Source organism: Elgaria multicarinata, chromosome 8 (genome assembly GCF_023053635.1).
Source record: "Elgaria multicarinata webbii isolate HBS135686 ecotype San Diego chromosome 8, rElgMul1.1.pri, whole genome shotgun sequence".
Taxonomy (NCBI): Eukaryota; Metazoa; Chordata; class Lepidosauria; order Squamata; family Anguidae; genus Elgaria; species Elgaria multicarinata.
The window spans coordinates 1,400,433-1,421,473 of NC_086178.1; the positions used below are offsets into that span (position 1 = coordinate 1,400,433).

General features: G+C 51.9%; 1 protein-coding gene across 1 annotated transcript in view; it reads left to right on the forward strand.

Moving 5' to 3' along the window:
- The first annotated feature begins 1,080 nt into the window (after positions 1–1,080).
- Positions 1,081–21,041, forward strand: part of FGF12 (fibroblast growth factor 12) — a 271,217-nt gene continuing 251,256 nt past the window's right edge. The window contains exon 1 of the mRNA XM_063131734.1: positions 1,081–1,189. Coding sequence (XP_062987804.1) covers positions 1,177–1,189 — 13 coding nt within the window. The 5' untranslated portion in view covers positions 1,081–1,176. The remainder of the gene's footprint in view (positions 1,190–21,041) is intronic.

Consider the following 21,041-nt stretch of genomic DNA (forward strand, 5'->3'; position numbering starts at 1 on the left):
GGTCTCCCACTCCTTGCAAATACTTTGCACGTGGCCTTCTCCACTCTGGCCATGAGATCCCAGTCCTACAGGAGGCGGAGTTGGCACGTTGGGCCTGCCCACCCCCCAAAACCATGGAGGTCTCTCGGTCTCCGGCAGCTCGGTCCCCCCCTCCGCCTGCTCCTCTGAGGAACCGGGGGCCGCCTCTGCTTTTGGGCGCCTTTCGGCGGGCGGCGAGGGCCTGCCCCGCGTTTGCCCCTGCGCGCCTCGGGGCCCCTGGGGCAGAAGCGAATCCGCCGGGGCTGAGCGTGGCCCAAGAGCCCCGGGGGCAGGAGCGGCGCTTTTTGCGGCACTGCGGGGCGGGGCGGGGCGGGGGGCCTGGGTGAGCTCCGCCGGCGCGGGGTCAGGCGAGGGCCACGCGCAAGGCGCCGAAGAGGCAGGCCGCGGGCCGGCCGCAAGGCCAACTGCGGGCAGGGCTCGGGGCTCCCGCGTGGGCCCATGCCGCAGGCCCTCCCGCGGCGCTGCCCCGCGCTGGGCAGAACCCGCTCCGGCGCTCCCCTCCAGCAACGCCCTGGGCCTGGCCGGGGGCGCGGGGGCGGGGCGGGGCGGGCGGCCCGCGCGCGCTGTGGCCGGCATGCAGAAGAGGCCAGGGGAGGCGGCGGCGGCGGCGGCGGCGGCGCATGCGCCCTGGCGGCTGCCGTGCCACTCCGCCGTGCGTACAACAGCGGCAGCCGGCTGGGCTGAGCGGGCAGAGCTACCTGCAGCACCAGCGGCGGCGGACAGCTCCCCGCGCGCGGCGCCCGCATCGGCCAGGTGACGCCCGCCCGCCGGCTCGGCCCTCGCCCGCCCGCCGCGCCGCGCCGCGCCGCGCCCCGTCCGTCCGCCCGTCCCCGGCGCGCTGCGGCCCCTCGCGCCTGCCCCGCTCTCCGGTGCGCCTTGCAGCCTGCGGGCGCCGGCAGAGCCCTCGCCCAGCGGCGGCAGCAGCAGGAGGCGGAGGACCTGGGCGGCGGCGGCGGCGGCGGCGCTGCTGGTGGCGAGAGGGGCCCCGCGGCCGGCGACGTCTCCCGAGGCCGGCGCTCGCACCGCGCCTGCACAGACCCGCCCGAGCCGCCGCCGCAGCGGCACAAGCAGCAGCAGCAGCAGCAGCAGCAGCCCTGAAAGTTCGCGGCAACTTCCCGGCGCCGGGCGAGCTCCGACATGGAAAGCAAAGGTCGGTGGCGGCGGCGGGGGCGGCTCCCGGTCCGAGGACCGCAGTGCCCGGGGAGAGCGGGCGGGCGGGCGGGCGGCCGATGCCCGGGGCGGCGGCGGCGGGGCTCGGGGGCGGGCGGGGCGCAGCCGTCCATTGCAGCAGCAGCGGCGAGGCTGGGCCCTCTGCGCGCCCACAGCGCGCCTCCCGCTCCCGCAGCGCCGCGGGCAGCTGGGAGCCGGGCGGCTGAGCGGGCGGGCAGGCCGGGCCCCGGCGGTCCCCGCCTCTCGGGCGAGGCGGAGGCGGTGCTCCGGGCCCCGCAAGCGCGCCGTGGCCGCTGGCCTCGGGGCCGGGAAGCCCGCCGGGGCTCCCCTCGCTGCGCCCTCGCCGCGGCCGCCGTCCTTGTGGATCGCGGGCACGAAGCTGCTTGGGCGGCCGGGCGGGAATCGCCGCTGCAGCCGCGGCCCCGTCGGCGAGGCCGCTTCTGCTGCATCCAGCGCTGGGCAGAACGTGGCCGTGGCCGTGGCCGTGGGCTGGGGAGCGAGCAGCGCAGTGCCGGGAGCAGCGCGGGGCTCAGTCCCGCCAGCCGTGGGGAAGCCGAGGCATCGGGCCGGCGGGGGGGGGGGGCGCCCCGAGGGACTGACTGCGCCCCGAATCCAGCCCTGCTCGCAAGAGGGACCCCCCCCCCCGGTCACCCACGCACACGCACTCCCCTGCCAGAGAGGTTCGCCCTCCCTGGGTGGCGTGGGCTACGCGCGGCGTGTCTCCCACACCCAAACACACACGCAGCACATCCCTCGGTGGCAGGGCGCCTTTTGCAGAAGTGCGCGAACTCTCACATCTCCAAATATTAATTACTGTCGAACGCTTGGACGTGGTTAGTGGCACAGCTAGCCAGCCAATCGAGAAAAGGTTGTAGATGGAACGCTGCTCTTATTTAACACCCCCCCCCGCCTCCGCCGCCTCCGCCGCCTCCTGCAACCCCCCCCCCCCTTTTATTACACAAGGCGTCTGGAAAGGTAGGACTGATAAAGCAAGAAAAAGGAGGCTCTCATTAAACCCTCTGGCTTTATTTTAATAACTGCCATGTCAATCAAAGGTGGTGTGGGGATATCTTCTTAGAGGTGGGGGGAGGGAGGCAGCAAGGGGGGGATTTTACCTGAGTCGAGCTCAGTCCCAGCAACAGGGAAAGACATTCATGACAGCACAGTTACTTCCAACACCTTGATTAAGGCTTATTTTCAAGGCAGACTGTTTTCCCCGGCGTGATGCGGGTGTGTTGATGGTCTGCATGCTTAATGCAATAAAAATTGGGGAGAGCCGTGCCGTCCAAATAGTAGCCCGTGATATGCATAGTCATGTATTCCAGAAGCAGATGGATGCCTATGTGTAGGAACTGGTGATGGAGCGAGCAGGCAGGCAGGCAGGCAGGCAGCCTCGGGAATACAAGGTTCATCTTTCATTGCGTTGGCAGCCAAAGCCAGGTTATTAGCAGAGATTCTGCGATAGCAGCCTGCCATTGTGTGATAGTCCATCCTCTTGCATCTTGAGCCGAGGGAGGGGCTGAGCCACCTGGCTACGGCTTCTGCTTGGCCATAATAATTTGGTTCTCAAGACTTGTAAAGATGTGCTTTAGTGCTTTCCAAGTTCTCGGAGCCATTGGGCTCCCTGGGGAGAAGAGGTGGCCGTTGCGGCCAGATTTTGGGCAGTGAAATATTTTCAGGGTGAGAAAACAGTTTAGTGGCAGGGCTACATTGCCAGATCCTTCAGTGCAAAATGTGTTAAATAAGGCCTTCGAAGGAGGTTGCTCTGGGCCACTGGCCTAAACAGGAAAGCAAAACAGGTCTCAGTCCAGAGCCAAGCCTATTCAGGGCATGTTTTTCTGTTCACCGTATGGCCTTGGTTAGTTTCCGGGAGCTAGCAAAATACTCGTGATTCCGGAAGGGCATTGGGGAGTTAAATTGTGGGAGGTTGGTGAGGAGCAGAGATGCCTTCAGAGGATGCAGCATCTAGTCTGGTTCTCTAGAGTAGCCAGGTGTCCTTGACTAGCAATGGTCAACTTTTTCAGGATTGATGACCACACTAGACATTTTTCACTACCACATATTCAGATACTCATGTTCAGTCTTCCTGACTGTTAGAGCAGTACGACAACGGCACCAGTTACCTAGGGAGGTGGTGGGCTCTCCCACCCTAGAGGCCTTCAAGAGGCAGCTGGACAAGCATCTGTCAGGGATGCTTTAGGGTGGATTCCTGCATGGAGCAGGGGGTTGGACTGCCCCTTGTAGGCCCCTTCCAACTCTGCTGTTCTACAATTCTATGTACAGGGAGTTTCACGGGCAACGTGAAAGAACTGCTTCATAAGCTGGGGTTCAGTGGGACATGCCGAAGGGGCATGTCCCACTGCTGTTGCTTGTGATCTGCACAGGGTCCACCTCTGCCCTAGATGTGATGGGCCCCCATCTCCTCTCTTTCACTCTTCCAAACCACCTACCATGCCTAGAGACCAATTTATTATTCCCATACACTTAAAAGGGATTTTATCTAATTTTCTGCAAAATAGCGTTTGTGTGGATTAGATTCTGTCTCCACAGTAGCAGCCTATAATCCCCCTATTGTCAGTCACTTTACTTCACTCCTGGAAATCTTCATTCCACATCCAGTAAGCTTTGTCTTCAGCAATTGGGCTGATTTTATTCACATTCCTAGTTCAGAAGAACTTTCTGCATAAATTTGGCTATTTTTCTTCAAACGTCAAAGCTAGTGCATGCCATAAGGTTTCCTCCTCCTACACGACAGCATTGATGGTGGAGAAGGCCTCCCCGTAGTCCAGCACCATGGCTCTCCTGGTCCTGGATGCTTTGGTAGGGTTCAGGGGACCTGTGCAACTCCCACCACACCCTGTCCTCTTGGCGTGAAGGCTGAAGTGTTGCAAATTCTCAGGTGCAGACTGTACCATTTCAGGTCATGGCAGGGATGGGAAATTGCATGAAAAGCTAGCACATCAGACAGAAGACATGTCACCTAGGGTATTTTGAACATAGGCAGGATATAAGTGGAATAAACAACAACGGTACAGCCTCTCCATGGTCTAGCTTCTCATAGATGTGGAGCTGATTCGTTTTGTTTAAGTTGGGGGACATTCCTTCCAAAAAATTTTTTAGGTGCCATAAGGAATAGTAACACTCCAACCTGTGTCTCTCTCCTCCACTCCCGTGCATCCTAAAATAGTATAATCTCAAGAGAGAGTAGTGATGGATTTGAGTATGTAGAAGAACTCTGAAGGTGCACCTGTGACACATCTGGGATTTTTAGGGGGAAATGCTTAGGACCGAGGGAATGGCTTCCAGGAAGATGTTTACTTTGCTTTTGCCTGTCTTTCTTTCTTTCTTTTTTTTAAAGGAACGATGCTCTCAGGTAGATTTTGTGGGAAGTCCAGAAGGCAGCACAGAAGGGGCTGCAGGGGGAGATGCAAGGCATCAACTCTGTGCCACTTTTTTGGATGAAAGCTACATAAGAACATAAGGAGTGCCCTGATGCTGAATCAGACCCAGGGTCCATCTAGTCCAGCACTCTGTTCGCATAGCGGCCAACCAGCCATCAGCCAGGGACCAATAAAGCAGGACATGGTGCAACAGCACCCTCCCACCCATGTTCCCCAGCAACAGGTGCACACAGGCTGACTGCCTCGAATACTGGAGATAGTACACAACCATCAGGGCTAGTAGCCATGGATAGCCTTCACCTCCAGTCTCAGACTAGTTGTCTCTTCTCCTCCATGGGAAGCCTGGGGAACTGAAAGGGTCAGGGTGGCACAGCAGGGATTTCAAGCAGGGGTGGTAGACCTATTAGATGGTCCGCCCTCGAAGGCTGATGGATCCTCTTGGATTCCAGAAAGCCTTAGAGAGTTCTATGGCTGGTGTCGTCGACGATCCTGTTGAAGCCCTGGTTAACAGATGGAATTGTGACCTCACTAGGGCTATTGACATGATCGCCCCCAAACATCCTCTCTGGCCCGCTTCTAACAGGGCACCCTGGTATATCCAGGAGCCTGAAAACCTCCCCAGCTGCAATTCCCAGAATACTTCGGGGGAAACCATGGCAGGTCAACTGAGGAGAATTCCTTCCATCTTGGTCATCCCAGAGCAAAGATTGTAAAGAAAATGGCCATACAGGCAGATGGCTTCAGGCAGGCTTCCTCAACCTGCTGCCCTCCAAGTATATTGGACTACTGCTGCCTGGGGGATGCTGGGAGTTGTAGTCAAACCAGGAGGGCACCAAGTTGGAGAAGCCTGCCTTAAGGCAAGAAGTGTGGAGGATTGCAGAAGAGAGGAGATGTTTGAAACAAGCAGCCACACCCAACCTCCATCTTGTGCTGGGATGTCCCACCCAGGAAGCCCAACCCAAGGAATGGAACGGACTATCTGACTCTCAGGTCAGGGGTGTGTGTGCGTGTGTATGCCAGCACAATGTCAGAAGGCTTGGCGCTGTTCTTCCTTTTCAGCCTAGCTTCAAATGTGAGAGCCAGTGTGGTGTAGTGGCTAAAGTGTTGGACTGGAAGTCAGGAGATCCGGGTTCTAGTCCCCACTCGGCCATGGAAACCCACTGGGTGACTCTGGGCCAGTCACAGACTCTCAGCCCAGCCCACCTCACAAGGTTGTTGTTGTGAGGTTTAAATGGAGAGGAGGAGGAGGATTATGTACGCCGCCTTGGGTTCCTTGGAGGAAAAAAGGCGGGATATAAATGCAACAACAACAAATGTTACAGCGGATTTTGCTGGGCTGTAGTAGAATGCAGCTCCAGATGGACCCTTGCAGCTGTGGTGGCTCAGCTTCACGGAGGCTGACATCCCAACATGTCTCTCTTCCCCACCTCCATGCATCCTAAAACGGTACCATCTCAGAACAGAGCAGTGAAGGATTTGTGTAGGTAGAAGAACTCTGAATGTGCTCGTATGACACACCTGGTTTCTTAAGGGAGGTTAAGGGATACTTCAGCCTTTTGCCAGGGCATTTGGTTAGACCAAAAAACAAGAGCTGTAGATCGAAAGCAAACCTTCAGCCCTGATCCAGGTGGCTCATTTTATGGTAATGGCTGTAGCAGTTTGAGGAAGGGGTAGTTGGACAGTATTAATTGTGTTTACCTTCACAAGAGCCCTACAAAGTGGGACCCAGAACTTATCTGGGTCATATCTAAGACCAGCACTCTATCCTCCATTATTATTATTATTATTATTATTATTATTATTATTATTATTATTATTTATTTATTTATATAGCACCATCAATGTACATGGTGTTGTACAGATAACACAGTAAATAGCAAGACCTTGCCGCATAGGCTTACAATCTAATAAGTTGTAGTAAACAATAAAGAGGGAAGGAGAATGCAAACAGGCACAGGGAAGTGTAAACAGGCACAGGGTAGGGAGAAGCTAACAGTATAGAGTCAGAACAAACTCAATATTTGAAGGCTATAGGGAAAAGAAAAGTTTTTAGCTGAGTTTTAAAAGCAGTGATTGAGTTTGTAGTTCTCAAGTGTTCTGGAAGAGCGTTCCAGGCGTAAGGGGCAGCAGAAGAAAACTGTATGCCACGGTCCTTCGCGTTACAGCAAACTAGTTAACGGAATTCCACAACCAAAAGGCATGTAGAAGCAGGGCACACTGGATAAAGCTTTGGGGTGAGTTTTCATCAGGTCAGTTGAAACTAATTAGATGTGTTAAGCATGAGCTCCGCTCAACATCCGCGGAGAACCCAACAACCAGCCATGAGACAGTGTCATCCCTCAAGGTCAGGTAGCCTGCCCTGCACGCAATGGAACAAGGAATATGCAGGATGTCAGCAAGGAGCCTCCAAGGAGGAACGCTGGTTGAGTTCCATGCGCTCTGTCTGGCCTGTCAGTTTTCTTCTGGCTTGACCATCCTGGCATATTTTATTCCCCCCACCCCCGACAGTATTTCCTGCCTTTCCGCCTTGTGGTCAGGTCCGTTTATTTCATTGATGATGATGGCAACCTTCCCACTTAATCTTTATTTAGGAGCTGTGTGCTGCTAAGTCCTGTACTGAATGAATATGTGACACCATCACTGCCCAGAGGGCTTAGGACCCAACTAGATGTCATTGTGTTGATTGATTTATTTACAACATCTGTGTACTGTATGAAGGAGATCCATAGTTTTCTTCTTGTCAAATCAGGTGTGTGTGTGTGTGTGTGTGTGTGTGTGTGTGTGATTAGGACTGGGCCATGGAGCAGCTCACCTCTAGCCATTTCCTCACATGCTGAGGCCCTAATTCGAATCCCCCCAGCCCTGGAGCTGCTATGAGTGTGGAAGGCAAAACATGCAAGCACAGGGGGTTGGGAGGAGAAATGGATCCGAGGGTGCAGCAGGCCGAGGATCGAGAGTTCTGAAAACTTGAAGTTAATCTATGACATGGGACTTGCAGTAAGAAGGGCAACCAGGATGATCGGGGGTCTGGAAACAAAGCCCTATGAAGAGAGACTGAAAGAACTGGGCCTGTTTAGCCTGGTGAATAGAAGATTGGGGGGAGACATGATAGCACTCTTCAAATACTTGAAAGGTTGTCACACAGAGGAGGGCCAGGATCTCTTCTCAGTCATCCCAGAGTGCAGGACACGGAATAACGGGCTCAAGTTAAAGGAAGCCAGATTCCAGCTGGACATCAGGAAAAACGTCCTCTGTTAGAGCAGTACGACAATGGAATCTGTTACCTAGGGAGGTTGTGGGCTCTCCCACACTAGAGGCCTTCAAGAGGCAGCTGGACAACCATCTGTCAGGGATGTTTTAGGGTGGATTCCTGCATTGAGCAGGGGGTTGGACTCAATGGCCTTGTAGGCCCCTTCCAACTCTGCTATTCTATGATTCTATGATTCTATAAGGGACAGTGACAGAGCTCCATGGATAGAGAAAGGATAATGTGGAGGGTAAAAGTGGCTTCCACAGGCCACTGACATCTCCAACCAGCCACCACGGCTACTTTGCGGGATTTGAGAGGGGAAGTGGTGGAGCGCGGCATTTAAAAACAAACAAACTTCCCGGCATATTGCTGAGTCTTTTCTATTTGTACGGGGCTCTGCAGCCCTCTCTCTGTCCTTCTTTTGGCACCACTGTACAAAGAGGGGTCCAGTGGTCTCTGAAAAGCTGCTCCGCTTTAAGTCAAAAACTGCAGTGTGTTGTAGTCGATAAGAGTGTCAGATTAAGGCTGAGGAAACCCAGGTTCAAATCCCCTCTTAACCCCGGAACGGTCTGGGTGACCGTGGGCCAAGTACTATCTCTCAGCCGAATCTACCTCACTGGGTTGACTCATGGATAAAAGCGGGGTGGGAGAGAAGGTGCCTGTATGCCACCCTTCCTCTAAGGAAGATAAATGCAAATAATAAATAGTAACAACAACAACTGCTTGAAATTGTTGGTTTGCATATTCCGCCCCCCCCGCCCCCCCCGGAACCCTTCTTCTATCCATCTAACAGCAACATCATTGGGGAAGGAGCCAGAGGGACTTGGTTCAGTCAATGCACAGGGGCCTCTGAGCCAGCAGAATTTTTCATGAGTTTAGGTTTATTTTTGCTGTCAATAAATGCCAGAAAATGTCATTTCCCCAACAGCTGTAAGATTAGCGCAGGGCGGCGGCACGATGTGGGGGGTGGTGCAGGGCGGGGGACGGGATCCATGAATGAGGAGCGAAGCATGTAGCTCAGCAGTGGACGTGACATTTATAAGCCCCAAAGCTTTTCAGAGTCAGGGGACAGCGACCCAGTTGAGCATTTCTGCGGCCGGCACCCATTCATTTCCATGGGTCTTGCGCAGGAAATGGTTCCATCTGGGGTAAAACACTTCCTCCATTGGCTGTGAGGCAGCTCAGTAGTACTCCACGCATGCAGGTCATCTTCCCTCTCAGCTGAACCAGCCGCACAGTGACCTCTCCACCCTGGTGCTCTACAGCAATTCCTGCCTCCCCCCTCTTTGCCTTTCCCCAACGTGGCCCAGGATAGTTGCATCAGGGTGCAGAAGGAGTCAGATTTCAGGCCGCCCTTGCCCCTGTTCACTCTGGGAACCCCTTTCAGCATTTCCTTCTCTTCTCACACTCTCTGGACTGCGTTGAATAATCTCTGTAATTACAGGATCTGGCATTTATCTATTATGTTGTGCTTTTCACCAATCCATTTCTCATTCTTGCCCCATAGATGGTCCTCCTCCATGTCATCTCTCCCACCTTTTTTTAAATAATAATAATAATAATTCTTCTTCTTCTTCTTCTTCTTCTTCTTCTTCTTCTTCTTCTTCTTCTTCTTCTTCTTCTTCGCCAGAAGATGTATTGATGGCCACCGATTTGGATGGCTTTAAAAGGGGATTGGACAAATTCCTGGGGGAGAAGGCTTTCAATGGCTACTAGGCCTGATGGCTCTGTGCTTCCTCCAGTATCAGAGGCAGTAAGCCTGTGTACATCAGTTGCTGTGGAACATGGGCGGGAGGGTCCTCTTGCACTCATACCCTGCTTGTGGGTTTCCTGTTGGGTTTCCTGTTTCCTCCTTCTGCTCCTCCTCCTCCTCCTCCTCCTCCTCCTCCTCCTCCTCCTCCTCCCATTCCGCCTCTCCCACTTGACCTGTCCTCCAGGTATTCCACAGAGCTCCATTCTCTTTATTTTGGCTATAACTGGGTAAACTTGCTGACGAGAGATGAGCGATGAATGAGGCTGTACATTTGTTGTGGGCTGATGTTGCAGGATGATTTTCTGGCGAGAGGGGACGGCGTGTTTGCTCAGCAGAGTTGAGAGACAAAGGAAGGGCAAAGGCAGGCAAGTGCGATGCTGAACCAGGAGGTTTGGAGGCTGTTGGGCTTTCGCTCTAGTCCGCTATTTGGTCTGTTTTTGCGCACCACACCCCCCACCCCGTTTGTTAGCCTTCTGCATCTAAGCCTGTCTTTGGAGAGTGGCTGATCTTTTTGTCCCCCACCCCTCCCCATTCTCATTTGAGATTTGGCTTTATTTTTGTTCGTCTCTGCCTCATATTTGCTGGATGAAGTTAATTTGCTGGATGGAGAGGTGTCTACAGCATTAAATGTTTTATTGACACAATAGGACTGTGTGTGTGTGTGTGTGTGTGTGTGTGAGAGAGAGAGAGAGAGAGAGAGAGAGAGAGAGAGAGAGAGAGGTGGGTGGGAATCTCTTCTGGTTTTAAATCATTAGTAATACATTATTCATGCAAAAACATTTTTCCTGAAATGGCGAAGAGAAGAAACCACCTCCTCCTTGGAGGTGCAAAACTCACCAACACTGGGAGCCCAGCTGGCTGGTGGGCTAGAGGATAGGGGCTGGACCAGGGTGGGAAGGGGAGGTCACAGCCCACTGATCGATGCATGCTTTGTCCACAAAAGGTTCGAGGTTCAAGCCCAGTTAGGCCTGGGAAAGAAACCCTGGATGCTGCTGCCAGACACGGTGAGCAATATGGAGCCAGACGGGCCAAGGGGCTGCCACCTGGTTTCAGGCAGTTTCCTGTCCCGTGCCTCTGTGACTAGGCCAATGGAGTCCATACCTTAAGCCAGTTCTAAGGGTGGGCCACGTAGCCACACTGAAGACGCCTGTTCCAAAGCAAGGCAAAATGGGCAATGAGAAACAGGAGCTGAAGGCCACGCATGGAAGGGCTGGGAGGCAGGACTAGCAGCTGTCAGGTGCTGCCTTGGCCCTGGTGGAAGTTCCCCGTGCCCACCCCACCTGGGCGTATCATCTATTAGAAGCCAATCAAGTGGCCCTGCCCCGGATTCACTTCGATGGTGGGCAGAGGGAGAAGAATGCCTGAAGGGCCATGAAGGCCCGCATGGCGAGTTCTGCTAGACCAGCCTCCCCCAACCTAGTGCGGTCCAGATGTGTGGGACTGCAGCTTCCTTCACCCCAGAATGTCTGGGAAGGCCGTACTCGATGACACGCCCAGAGGAAGCACACCACAGGGAGGGCAACCTCTTGATGGGGGCATTTCGTACACAGATACGCTGCCTTCCTTTCATCAGTAAAGATCCTGGGGCAGCTCACAAGAAACCTCATTTCTGGAATTGAAGAACTGAGGAAGGGGGCTGTGGCTCAGTGGCAGAGACCCCGCTTTGCTTGCAGAAGGTCACAGGTTCAATCCCAGGCAGCGTCTCCAGCCGAAATGTTCAGGCCAGGTGGCAGGAGACTCTGGGCAGAGGAGGCCACCCTGGGCTAGCTGTATCAGTGGACTAATGGGGTTAAGCGGCTTTGTAGGTTCCTTCCTGCAACTGTTACATTAGGGTGACCCTATGAAAAGGAGGACCGGGCTTCTGTATCTTTAAAGTTGTATAGAAAAGGGAATTTCAGCAAGTGTCATTTGAATGCATGTAGCACCTGGTGAAATTTTGTCTTCATCATAACAGTTAAAGCTGCAGGAGCCCTGCCCTCTTGACCAGATACAAAAGAGAGGAGGGCACCTGCAGCTTTAACTATTGCGATGAAGAGGGAATTTTCATCAAGGTGCTGGTTTTAACCTATAAAGCCCTACATGGCTTGGGACCGCAATACCTGATGGAACGCGTCTCCCGACATGAACCTACCCGTACACTGCGCTCAACATCTGAGGTCCTCCTCCGAGTGCCTACTCCGAGGGAAGCTCGGAGGATGGCAACAAGGGAGAGGGCCTTCTCGGTGGTGGCCCCCCGACTGTGGAATGATCTCCCCGATGAGGCTCGCCTGGCGCCAACATAGTTATCTTTTCGGCGCCAGGTCAAGACTTTTCTCTTCTCCCAGGCATTTTAACAGCATTTAACAACATTAAGTTTGTTTTTAATGGACCCCAGAATTGTTGTTTTTAAATGGATACTGTTGTTTTTATACTGTTTTTATGTTTTGATGGTTTTTAAATTTTGTATAGTTTTAATGTTTACCATTTTTAATTGTTGTAAACCGCCCAGAGAGCTTCGGCTGTGGGGTGGTATATAAATGTAATAAATAAATAAATAAATTTCACCAGATGCTGTATGCATACAAATGACGATGCTGAAAATCCCTTTCCACTATAACTGTTAAAGATACAGGAGCCCTGCCCTCCTTTTCATATGGTCACCCTAGTTAAATGCACGCCCCTGAAAATGCCACCAGAAGCCTGTTTCCATAGGCCTTCTGTGAAACTCAGAGAAATAGAAAGGCCCAATTATATCACTCCTGCCATTCAAGGCAAGGTCCTCCTGCAGCCCAGCTCTGACCCAGAAGAATATCTATATCAGACATCCAACCAACCAAATCACCAGGCTAGGCATGAATGGGGAAGGGAACATGTACTAATCTTCCCAGGGCTTCCATGTGAGGCTTTGCTAGGCCCTGGGCTAGGGTTGGGGTGAGAGCCCTGATTCGTGCCAGCACTGAGTCACACAGGCAGTGCCAGAATCAGGCCCCAATGGGGATCCAGGAAAGATGGAGTCCATGAGCTGATGGTTGTCACCCACGAGTCCATCCGTTTGGGCCAAAAGCTCTGTCTCCAGCGGAATCTTCTGCCCTGGAGTGGGAACCTGCCGGTGTGGCAGGAACAGAAACGGAGGCAAGCTTGTAACGCCTCTGTCCTCAGCACCAAGGCTGAATACCCAGACTCCTGCCTGTAGTAGTTGCAGGCTCCCAACAAACTGTAGCAACTACTCCAAGACTGTTGGACTGATCCAGAGTCCTGAGCAGTGTTTGGGCTGTGTGTTTGGTGTATTTGTGTGTGTGTGTGTGCACACTTAAACTTCTAGTCACTTGCGTGAAAAGCCGCTAAGAAGCTAGTGCCTGAACTTGCTTTCCTTTTCTTTTTCCTCCTCCCTCCCAATCCCCTTTCCTTTCGTGTCATGTTTTTTAGATTGTAACCCTGTGGGGCAGGGACTGTCTTAATAAATATTTTTGTAAGCTGCCTTGAGAGCCTTTTTGGCTAAAGGGCAGGATAAAAAATGCTAAAACAAACAAATAAATGTAAACAAAAGAGCACGTGTGCAATGCTGCTGCACCCTCCAGTGTGGAGGATCTTGTGGGTGGTGGGGTTCGGAGCACCTCTCAGGGTCTCTGCACCTGTGGCAGAATGCTGCATCGGGCCTCATGTTCCATTTGTTTATTTTTGCCTCTTAGGCTTATTTTTGCGTTTAAATAACGTTTTTTTTGTGTATGACCTGGAAGTAAGTCATGGGTTCTTCCAAAAGGAGACACTGAACTCCAAGATATACCTTACAGCCAGGTCTGCGTGGAGAGAGCATTATGCACAGACATCGACGCGTGCGCACACAGCGAACGAGAGAAAGGGAACATCCATTTTTCATTCAGAGGCCGTTCTGCAGCATTTCACAGTTAATTTTTATGTCGTAAACCACCGTGTCATGAGCGGAGTCTTCAAAAGCAAGCAAAAAAAAAAGGGGGTGGGGTGGGGAGAGAAAGATTCTTTACAGATAGTTAACGATTTGTGCGTACTACAAAACAGCAGAAAAGAGACACAACCACAAGCATAGAGGAAAACTCCAGACTCTGTGGGATACCTGCAATTTTTGCTTCACTTTATCCTCCTTTTATGGCATAACAGCAGGACTCCTGCGGTGGAGAGAGCCTTTTAATTTTCGTAGATCACCTTAAAATGGGAATTCGGAATGCTGGCAGGAACAGGCTGATGTTTGAAAAGGGAGTATTGATGTTTCGTTATCTGCCCAGAGAACATTAGTTATTGGGTAGGTTAGAAACGTAATAAATAAAATAAAGAAATGTTTTGAGGGTTGTGGAGTTCATTAACGGGAGTTGGACAACCCTCTGTCAGGGATGCTTTAGGGTGGATTCCTGCACTGAGCAGGGGGTTGGACTCGATGGCCTTGTAGGCCCCTTCCAACTCTGCTATTCTACGATTCTATGATTCTATGATTCTATGAAAACATCTTGCTCCCCAAACTGGGAATCGCCTGCCACTTCTGTGGGAATAGAGCTGGGTTGGCAGCAAATCTCCCATGCAAGTCACCATGGACTGAGCTGAGCAAGAGCACGTGAGTGGAGGTTTCAGTAGGGCTCACCCCAGAGACATTCCAGGGTGGGCTGCTCCTTTGGGGGCAATGGCTGTCGTTCTGGGCTCCGCTGAGGGGCTGTAAGTCCTATTGATGGCTGTCGCGGTTCTGCGTGGTAACTGTGCAGGACTGTTGCCAACGTGTGCCTGAACTCACAGGGCTCTTGTTCCTGGCAGAAAGTGAGAGTGGACATTCACGTCTTCAGCGGAGCCCTCCAAACCTTCTCCCTCTTGCTCACCCCTCCCCACAACCTCAGAGCCTAACAGACATTGGTTCAAAGCTTTTTGGTCAGTGTTCCTCAGTGCAACTCCCGTAATTCCGAGCCAGCGTGGGCGCCAGTTCGGGGAAAGCTGTTTTAAGTAACACTTGGCTATTTATTAGTCTGATAGTAATTTAGCAAGAATATTAGATATCACATTTAGTAACTAGGGTAGAGTACCTCACTATTTTGTAAATTCTTGATGTGATGGATGGGCTTGATGAAGTGATACCAGTTTCCCAATGTATGGTTTAAAGTTACTTAATATGAGTCTTAAATCACCACATTTAGTAATCTGGAGTCGATTTCTTTGCTTGTATAGAAGTAGGCAGACCACACTAAAACCACATTCCACCAAATACGATGTTGGAAATGCAACCAGGAGCTTCTGAACCACTCTCCATAGTGCAGGATAGCGATCAGAAATTTCCTTCTGTAACCAAAACTCCTGGTACGATTTCTTAAACTTTGGCTTCAGCTCAATGTCGTTTGTAGCTCAATTGGCCCCTTTAAATGGGAAGCAGCCGCCGCAGGCTTGCTGAGGGAGGGAGGGAAAAGAGAGCGAACGCCTCTGTTTTGCAGCCGGCGTGGCGGGGCTCACCAAGCAGGGTATGTCTCTTCATTAGCGTTTTGGTTCTTTTGAAACATTTCAATTCACCGTTAAAAGGACTCTTCTTAAACCGTATTAATACATGTGGGGATTCTTTCCCTATATGACCAAACTACCTTCTCCCATAAAAATGTCCTTGGGTTTTAAGACCTTCTGGAGAGGCACTTCTTGGAAAAGACCACCTCGAGTGCCCCCCTGCCACCCCCTTGCCTCTTAACACCCCCCTATGCAATCCTGCCACCCACTTTGGGAACCACTGGTCTAGACATTTCTAGCTCACAGCAGGTCACAGGGCAAACTCCTTACCTGCTTTGAGCACCGATTACACGCCTTCCCAATGTAGCGATAATTTCACCAACACCCAGCGACAGCGAGATGTGTAGACAGAATGGGTTTGGAGTGCATTCTTGGAAAGGGCTTTCCAGCAAGCTGGCAGTGCCAGAATCTCATGTAGTTTATGCCGTTTGGGAGAGCTGCAAAGAGATCCAGCAACAGGAAGCCGAAGACAGCTGCTGTTCCTGTTACAGCACCCATCCGTGTGCTAGGCTCCATACGGAGCAGGAGCAAAATGGTTTCTCCCTGGGGGACTGTGGTTATTGCTGTGTGTCAAGGGAGGGCAATCATCAGCCATTCTGGAGTTGAGCAGGAGTCTCTAGAAATAGGGCTGTTGAAAGTCAAATGGCCTGTTGGGTTTTGTGCCAAGCTGTCTCCAGCCAGTGTTCCCTGGGAGAGCATCCTGTGATGGCCCAGGGGTGGTGGTAGTGGTGGTGGTGGTGGTGGTGGTGATGGTGAGGCCTTGGTCCTCTTTGGACAAGGGGCAGGAAGTTAGGGGTGGGTGGGGTTGGTTAGCAGCAGCAAATGAGAGGCTGCCAGGGTCCAGGAGAAGCGTGACTTTTGAGCAAAGGAGGGCAGCTCTTCCAGGTAAGGGGGTAGGGAAGAGTAGCACGGCAAAGGCCATAAAGGTGGGGGTGGAGATTGAGTGGGCAGGTGACAGACCTGCTTGGCTGGACTGGAGAGAAGGAGAAGGAGGATTAAGTCACAGCACAGAGCCAGCAAAAGGTGTATATGGGGAGAGTAGCAGGTAGCTGATGCTGTGAAGAAAGGAGGCAAGAAGGTGGAGGCAGGAACTTAGTGAAGGGAGAGAGAGGGACAGAGGTGTATGTGTGTTTTGGCCAAAGCCTCTTGGGCCAGATCTACACCCAGCAGGATATGGCACTTTGAAAACGGTTTGGAAACTGTATCGGGAGGGTGTCCTGGGCCCCAACAGTTGTCACTACTGCCATAAACCGTTTTAAAGCAGTCGTGTAGATCCGGCGTGCTTGGAGCAGAGCAGTTAGAGGCCAGCAAGGAGGAGGCAGGAATGGTACATGTGAGAATGAGAAGGGAGGACCTCAAGGAAGAAATGTCCATAGGTTCAGTGCTCTTCTAATGAATGGAGATCTTAGTTTTACTGGATCTGAGGAGAGGCAGGGGAGCAACAGGGAAAGCAGGCCGCTCACGCTAGCTTGGTACAATCTGGACCCAAATGCTTTATCATAGAATCATAGAATCATAGAATTGCAGAGTTGGAAGGGGCCTACAAGGCCATCGAGTCCAACCCCCTGCTCAATGCAGGAAGCCACCCTAAAGCATCCCTGACAGGTGGTTGTCCAGCTGCCTCTTGAAGGCCTCTAGTGTGGGAGAGCCCACAATCTCCCTAGGTAACTGATTCCACCGTCGCACTGCTCTAACAGTCAGGAAGTTTTTCCTGATGTCCAGCCGGAAACTGGCTTCCTTTAACTTGAGCCCGTTATTCCGTGTCCTGCACTCTGGGAGAATCGAGAAGAGATCCTGGCCCTCCTCTGTGTGACAACCTTTTGAGTATTTGAAGAGTGCTCTCATGTCTCCCCTCAATCTTCTCTTCTCCAGGCTAAACATGCCCAGTTCTTTCAGTCTCTCTTCATAGGGCCTTGTTTCCAGACCCCTGATCATCCTGGTTGCCCTCCTCTGAACACGCTCCAGCTTGTCTGCGTCCTTCTTGAATTGTGGAGCCCAGAACTGGACACAGTACTCTAGGTGAGGCCTAACCAGGGCCGAAGAGAGAGGAACCAGTACCTCACGTGATTTGGAAGCTATGCTTCTATTAATGCAGCCCAAGATAGCATTTGCCTTTCTTGCAGCCGTATCGCACTGTTGGCTCATATTCAGCTTGTGATCTACAAGAGCACTTGCCAGTTCATTAGGATCCATGGGCAGAGGGCTGAGCAAACACACACACACACACACACACACACACACACACACACACACACTTTCTTTCAGTCAGCCTTCCCCCATCTGGTGACCTTCAGATGTTTTGAACTTCAGGTCCTATCAGCCTGCACGGCCAGTGATCAGGGACACGAAGCGTGTAGCTGAGAACATCTGGAGGGCACCTGTCCGGCACACGCACATTTCAAGTATAATGGCAACGAATGTCTCTTCTGTGTTGGAACCGTGCTCCCCTGTGAGCATAGGAGGCTGCCTGCTGTCGACACAGCCGGCGATGGGTCCATCTTGCCCAGCTAGTTCAGCTCACAGCTTTCCCAGTTCTGCTGCTCAGTCTGAATCTGGGAACGTCTTTATGCCAAGCTCGCGCGTTACCACAACAGAGCGATGGGTCCTCAGCTTCTGGGCCCTCCCCTTCTGCCTGGCCTCTGCAACAAGTCACCCCAACTCACTTTCGCTTTTCCTGTGGCCCTAATGTTCTGGCTGGTCAGACTTTCAGCTTCTGTCTCCTGGTTTTGTCTTTGCTTGACTTTTCTGCTTGCCAGAAATGGCCTTACTGAGTCAGATCCAGCTTGGTCCATCTAACCCAGTATTGTCGACACTGACTGGCAGCAGCGGCTTTCCAGGGTTTCTGGCAGGTTCTTCCTCAGCCCTACCTGGAGATGCTGCTGGGGACAGAACCTGGGATCTGTCAGGGATGCTTTAGGGTGGATTCCTGCATTGAGCAGGGGGTTGGACTCGATGGCCTTGTAGGCCCCTTCCAACTCTGCTATTCTATGATTCTATGATCTTCTGCAGGCCGAGCAGGGACTCCGTCCACTGAGCAACAGCCCCACCAGCGTCACCAGTTACCCATTAACTGCTTTTTCTGTCATATTCGCTCAACGTTCACCCTTTCAGGGTCTTTCACTCACCTCTCAGTTGGCCATGGGGAACATAAAGCAAAGATCTACAAAAGCCAAGAGTGATATTTTACAGATCAACATTCAGTCACCCAAACTAGGCCCAATGACATTTCTGTCCTCAGGAATGATGGTGTAACCATTTGCAGGGTGGAATTCCCTGTGGAATTCACCAGTCACTTAAGAAGGATGTGCAAGCTTCTGGGTTTCATAGAGCCCGTCTTCTCTAGGCCATGTGTGGGCCCATGAGACAAAACGGGTGGAGTAAGGCCTGGTTTAGGTTTCTTGAGCCTAGCTTACAGAAGTGGATGAATTGCCCAAGGAACGCCATGAGAAGGCTGCCCCTTCATTTGGCTTTCATAACGAACTCAGCAAATATATTAGGAAAAGAAACGCAGATCACAGGTTTGGGGACCTCATCCTAGGGCAGACATGTGTAGCTGGTGACCCTCCAAGCCAAATATAGCCCTGCCACTGTGGAGGGCTCCCACCAGGGGCTCAATGAACCTCTTGCTTCCTGGAACCGCAAAATGAGCGCACATTTGTGTGTCATGTCTCTTGCTGCCGGCCTGGTCTGTTTTCAGTTTGGTAGGTCAGGATACTTTTGCTCCTTCCTCGTGCTGTAAGATTCTTGCTTGGATATCTTTTGGGAGCCAATTGGGATCCCTTCTGCAGTGGATGCAAATATGAGCTGTGCCTGCCCGGGTCCCATCTGGCCGAGATGGAACCGAAAGTAACAGCCATGCCTGTTTGCCCTTTGTATTGGACTAGTGACAGACGAAAGAGGTATAATAGAGACATCTTGGCGTTCATGTCCATTCCAGCATCACAGGATTTGCCGGGTGTCGTTGCAACTGTTTGATCAAGGATTACAGGAAATGAGCTGGAACCCCTAAAAGCAACGAAGGCTGGACCGTACCACTTTCTCCCGTTCTTTTAAAAACTATCCTCTCTGGGATGTAGACAAGCTGGAGCGTGTTCAGAGGAGGGCAACCAGGATGATCAGAGGTCTAGAAACAAAGCCCTATGAAGAGAGACTGAAAGAACTGGGCATGTTTAGCCTGGAGAAGAGAAGATGGAGGGGAGACATGATAGCACTCGTCAAATACTGGAAAGGTTGTCACACAGAGGAGGGCCAGGATCTCTTCTCGATCCTCCCAGAGTGCAGGACACGGAATAAGGGGCTCAAGTTAAAGGAAGCCAGATTCCAGCTGGACATCAGAAAAAACTTCCTGACTGATAGAGCAGTACGACAATGGAATCAGTTACCTAGGGAGGTGGTGGGCTCTCCCACACTAGAGGCCTTCAAGAGGCAGCTGGACAACCATCTGCCAGGGATGCTTTAGGGTGGATTCCTGCATTGAGCAGGGGGTTGGACTCGATGGCCTTGTAGGCCCCTTCCAACTCTGCTATTCTATGATTCTATGGTTCCCCCCACAGCCTCAGCATTTCTTTTTAGACTCAAAGGCCAAAAGAGGCAGGCATGATGAAATCTCTCCTCCTCTTTCTCTTTTTTGTACCATGTGTAATCCAAAATCTTTGCTTAATCTCTTTAAATTACGAGTTGGCTCAGTAACACAGATCATCTCGCTAACTCTATTCTCTGAGTCTACAGGAGCGAGACTGGCATTTTGGGGATAGCACCAGCCTTCTGGGTACACTGGCTTTCTGAAATCACTTTCTTTCCTCTTTCACAACTTACATCTCACTTTCCTAATATATCCAAAGCACTTGGAACATAAGAACATAAGAACTGACCTGACGCTGGATCAGACCAAGGGTCCATCTAGTCCAGCACTCTGTTCACACAGTGGCCAACCAGATCAGCCAGGGATGAACAAGCAGGACATGGTGCAACAGCACCCTCCCACCCATGTTCCCCAGCAACCGGTGCACACAGGCTTATTGCCTCGAATACTGGAGATAGCATACAACCATCAGGGATTGTAACCATTGATAGCCTTCTTTTCCAGGAATTTATAATTTAAAAAGAAAGCTAAAACAAATTCAAATCACCAAAAAAAGAGGTTCATGTTCACAATTAGAATCTAATCTATCAGTTGACAGAAATGCGGAAGAACAGTCCATAAAACCTGAGAATGGTAGCACATTGCTTTTGTGCGCCCTACGTGGGGCTGGCTTGGAAGACTGCCCGGAAGCTCCCATTGGTCCAAAACCATAGAATCATAGAATAGCAGAGTTGGAAGGGCCCTACAAGGGCATCAAGTCCAACCCCCTGCTCAATGCAGGAATCCACCCTAAAGCATCCCTGACAGATGATTGTCCAGATGCCTCTTGAATGACTCTAGCCCACAACCTCCCCAGGTAACTGATTTGAAAAGCGTTCCCTGCACCTCCTCGTCCAAATCATTAACACAAATGTTGAAGAGCACTGGGCCAGGACTGAGCCCTGCGGCACCCCACTCGTTGCCTCTCCCCAGTTTGAGAAGGTTCTGTTGATAAGTACTCTTTGAGTCCGATTCTGTAGCCAGCTGTGGATCCACCTAATAGTTGTTCCATCTAGCCCACTTTTAGCTAGTTTGTTAATCAGAATGTCATGGGGTGCTTTGTCAAAAGCTTTTGACAAAAGGCTTTTCTCAAAATGCAGCAGCCAGGGAGTTGTGTGGCGCTTTGCAGGTTGGAACATGTAAAGCCAGTTCTGCGTCAGCTCCCAGGCTCCATCTGAAGTGCAGTTCTAGTCTTCAAAACTCTAAATGGCTTAGGACCAGTTTAACGTTGGGACTTGCTTTCTCAGTCCTATCTCAGGAGATTTGGTGAGTGGACATAACAGTAACTGTGGGTGAGAAAACCAGTGAGACACAGTGGCTCCT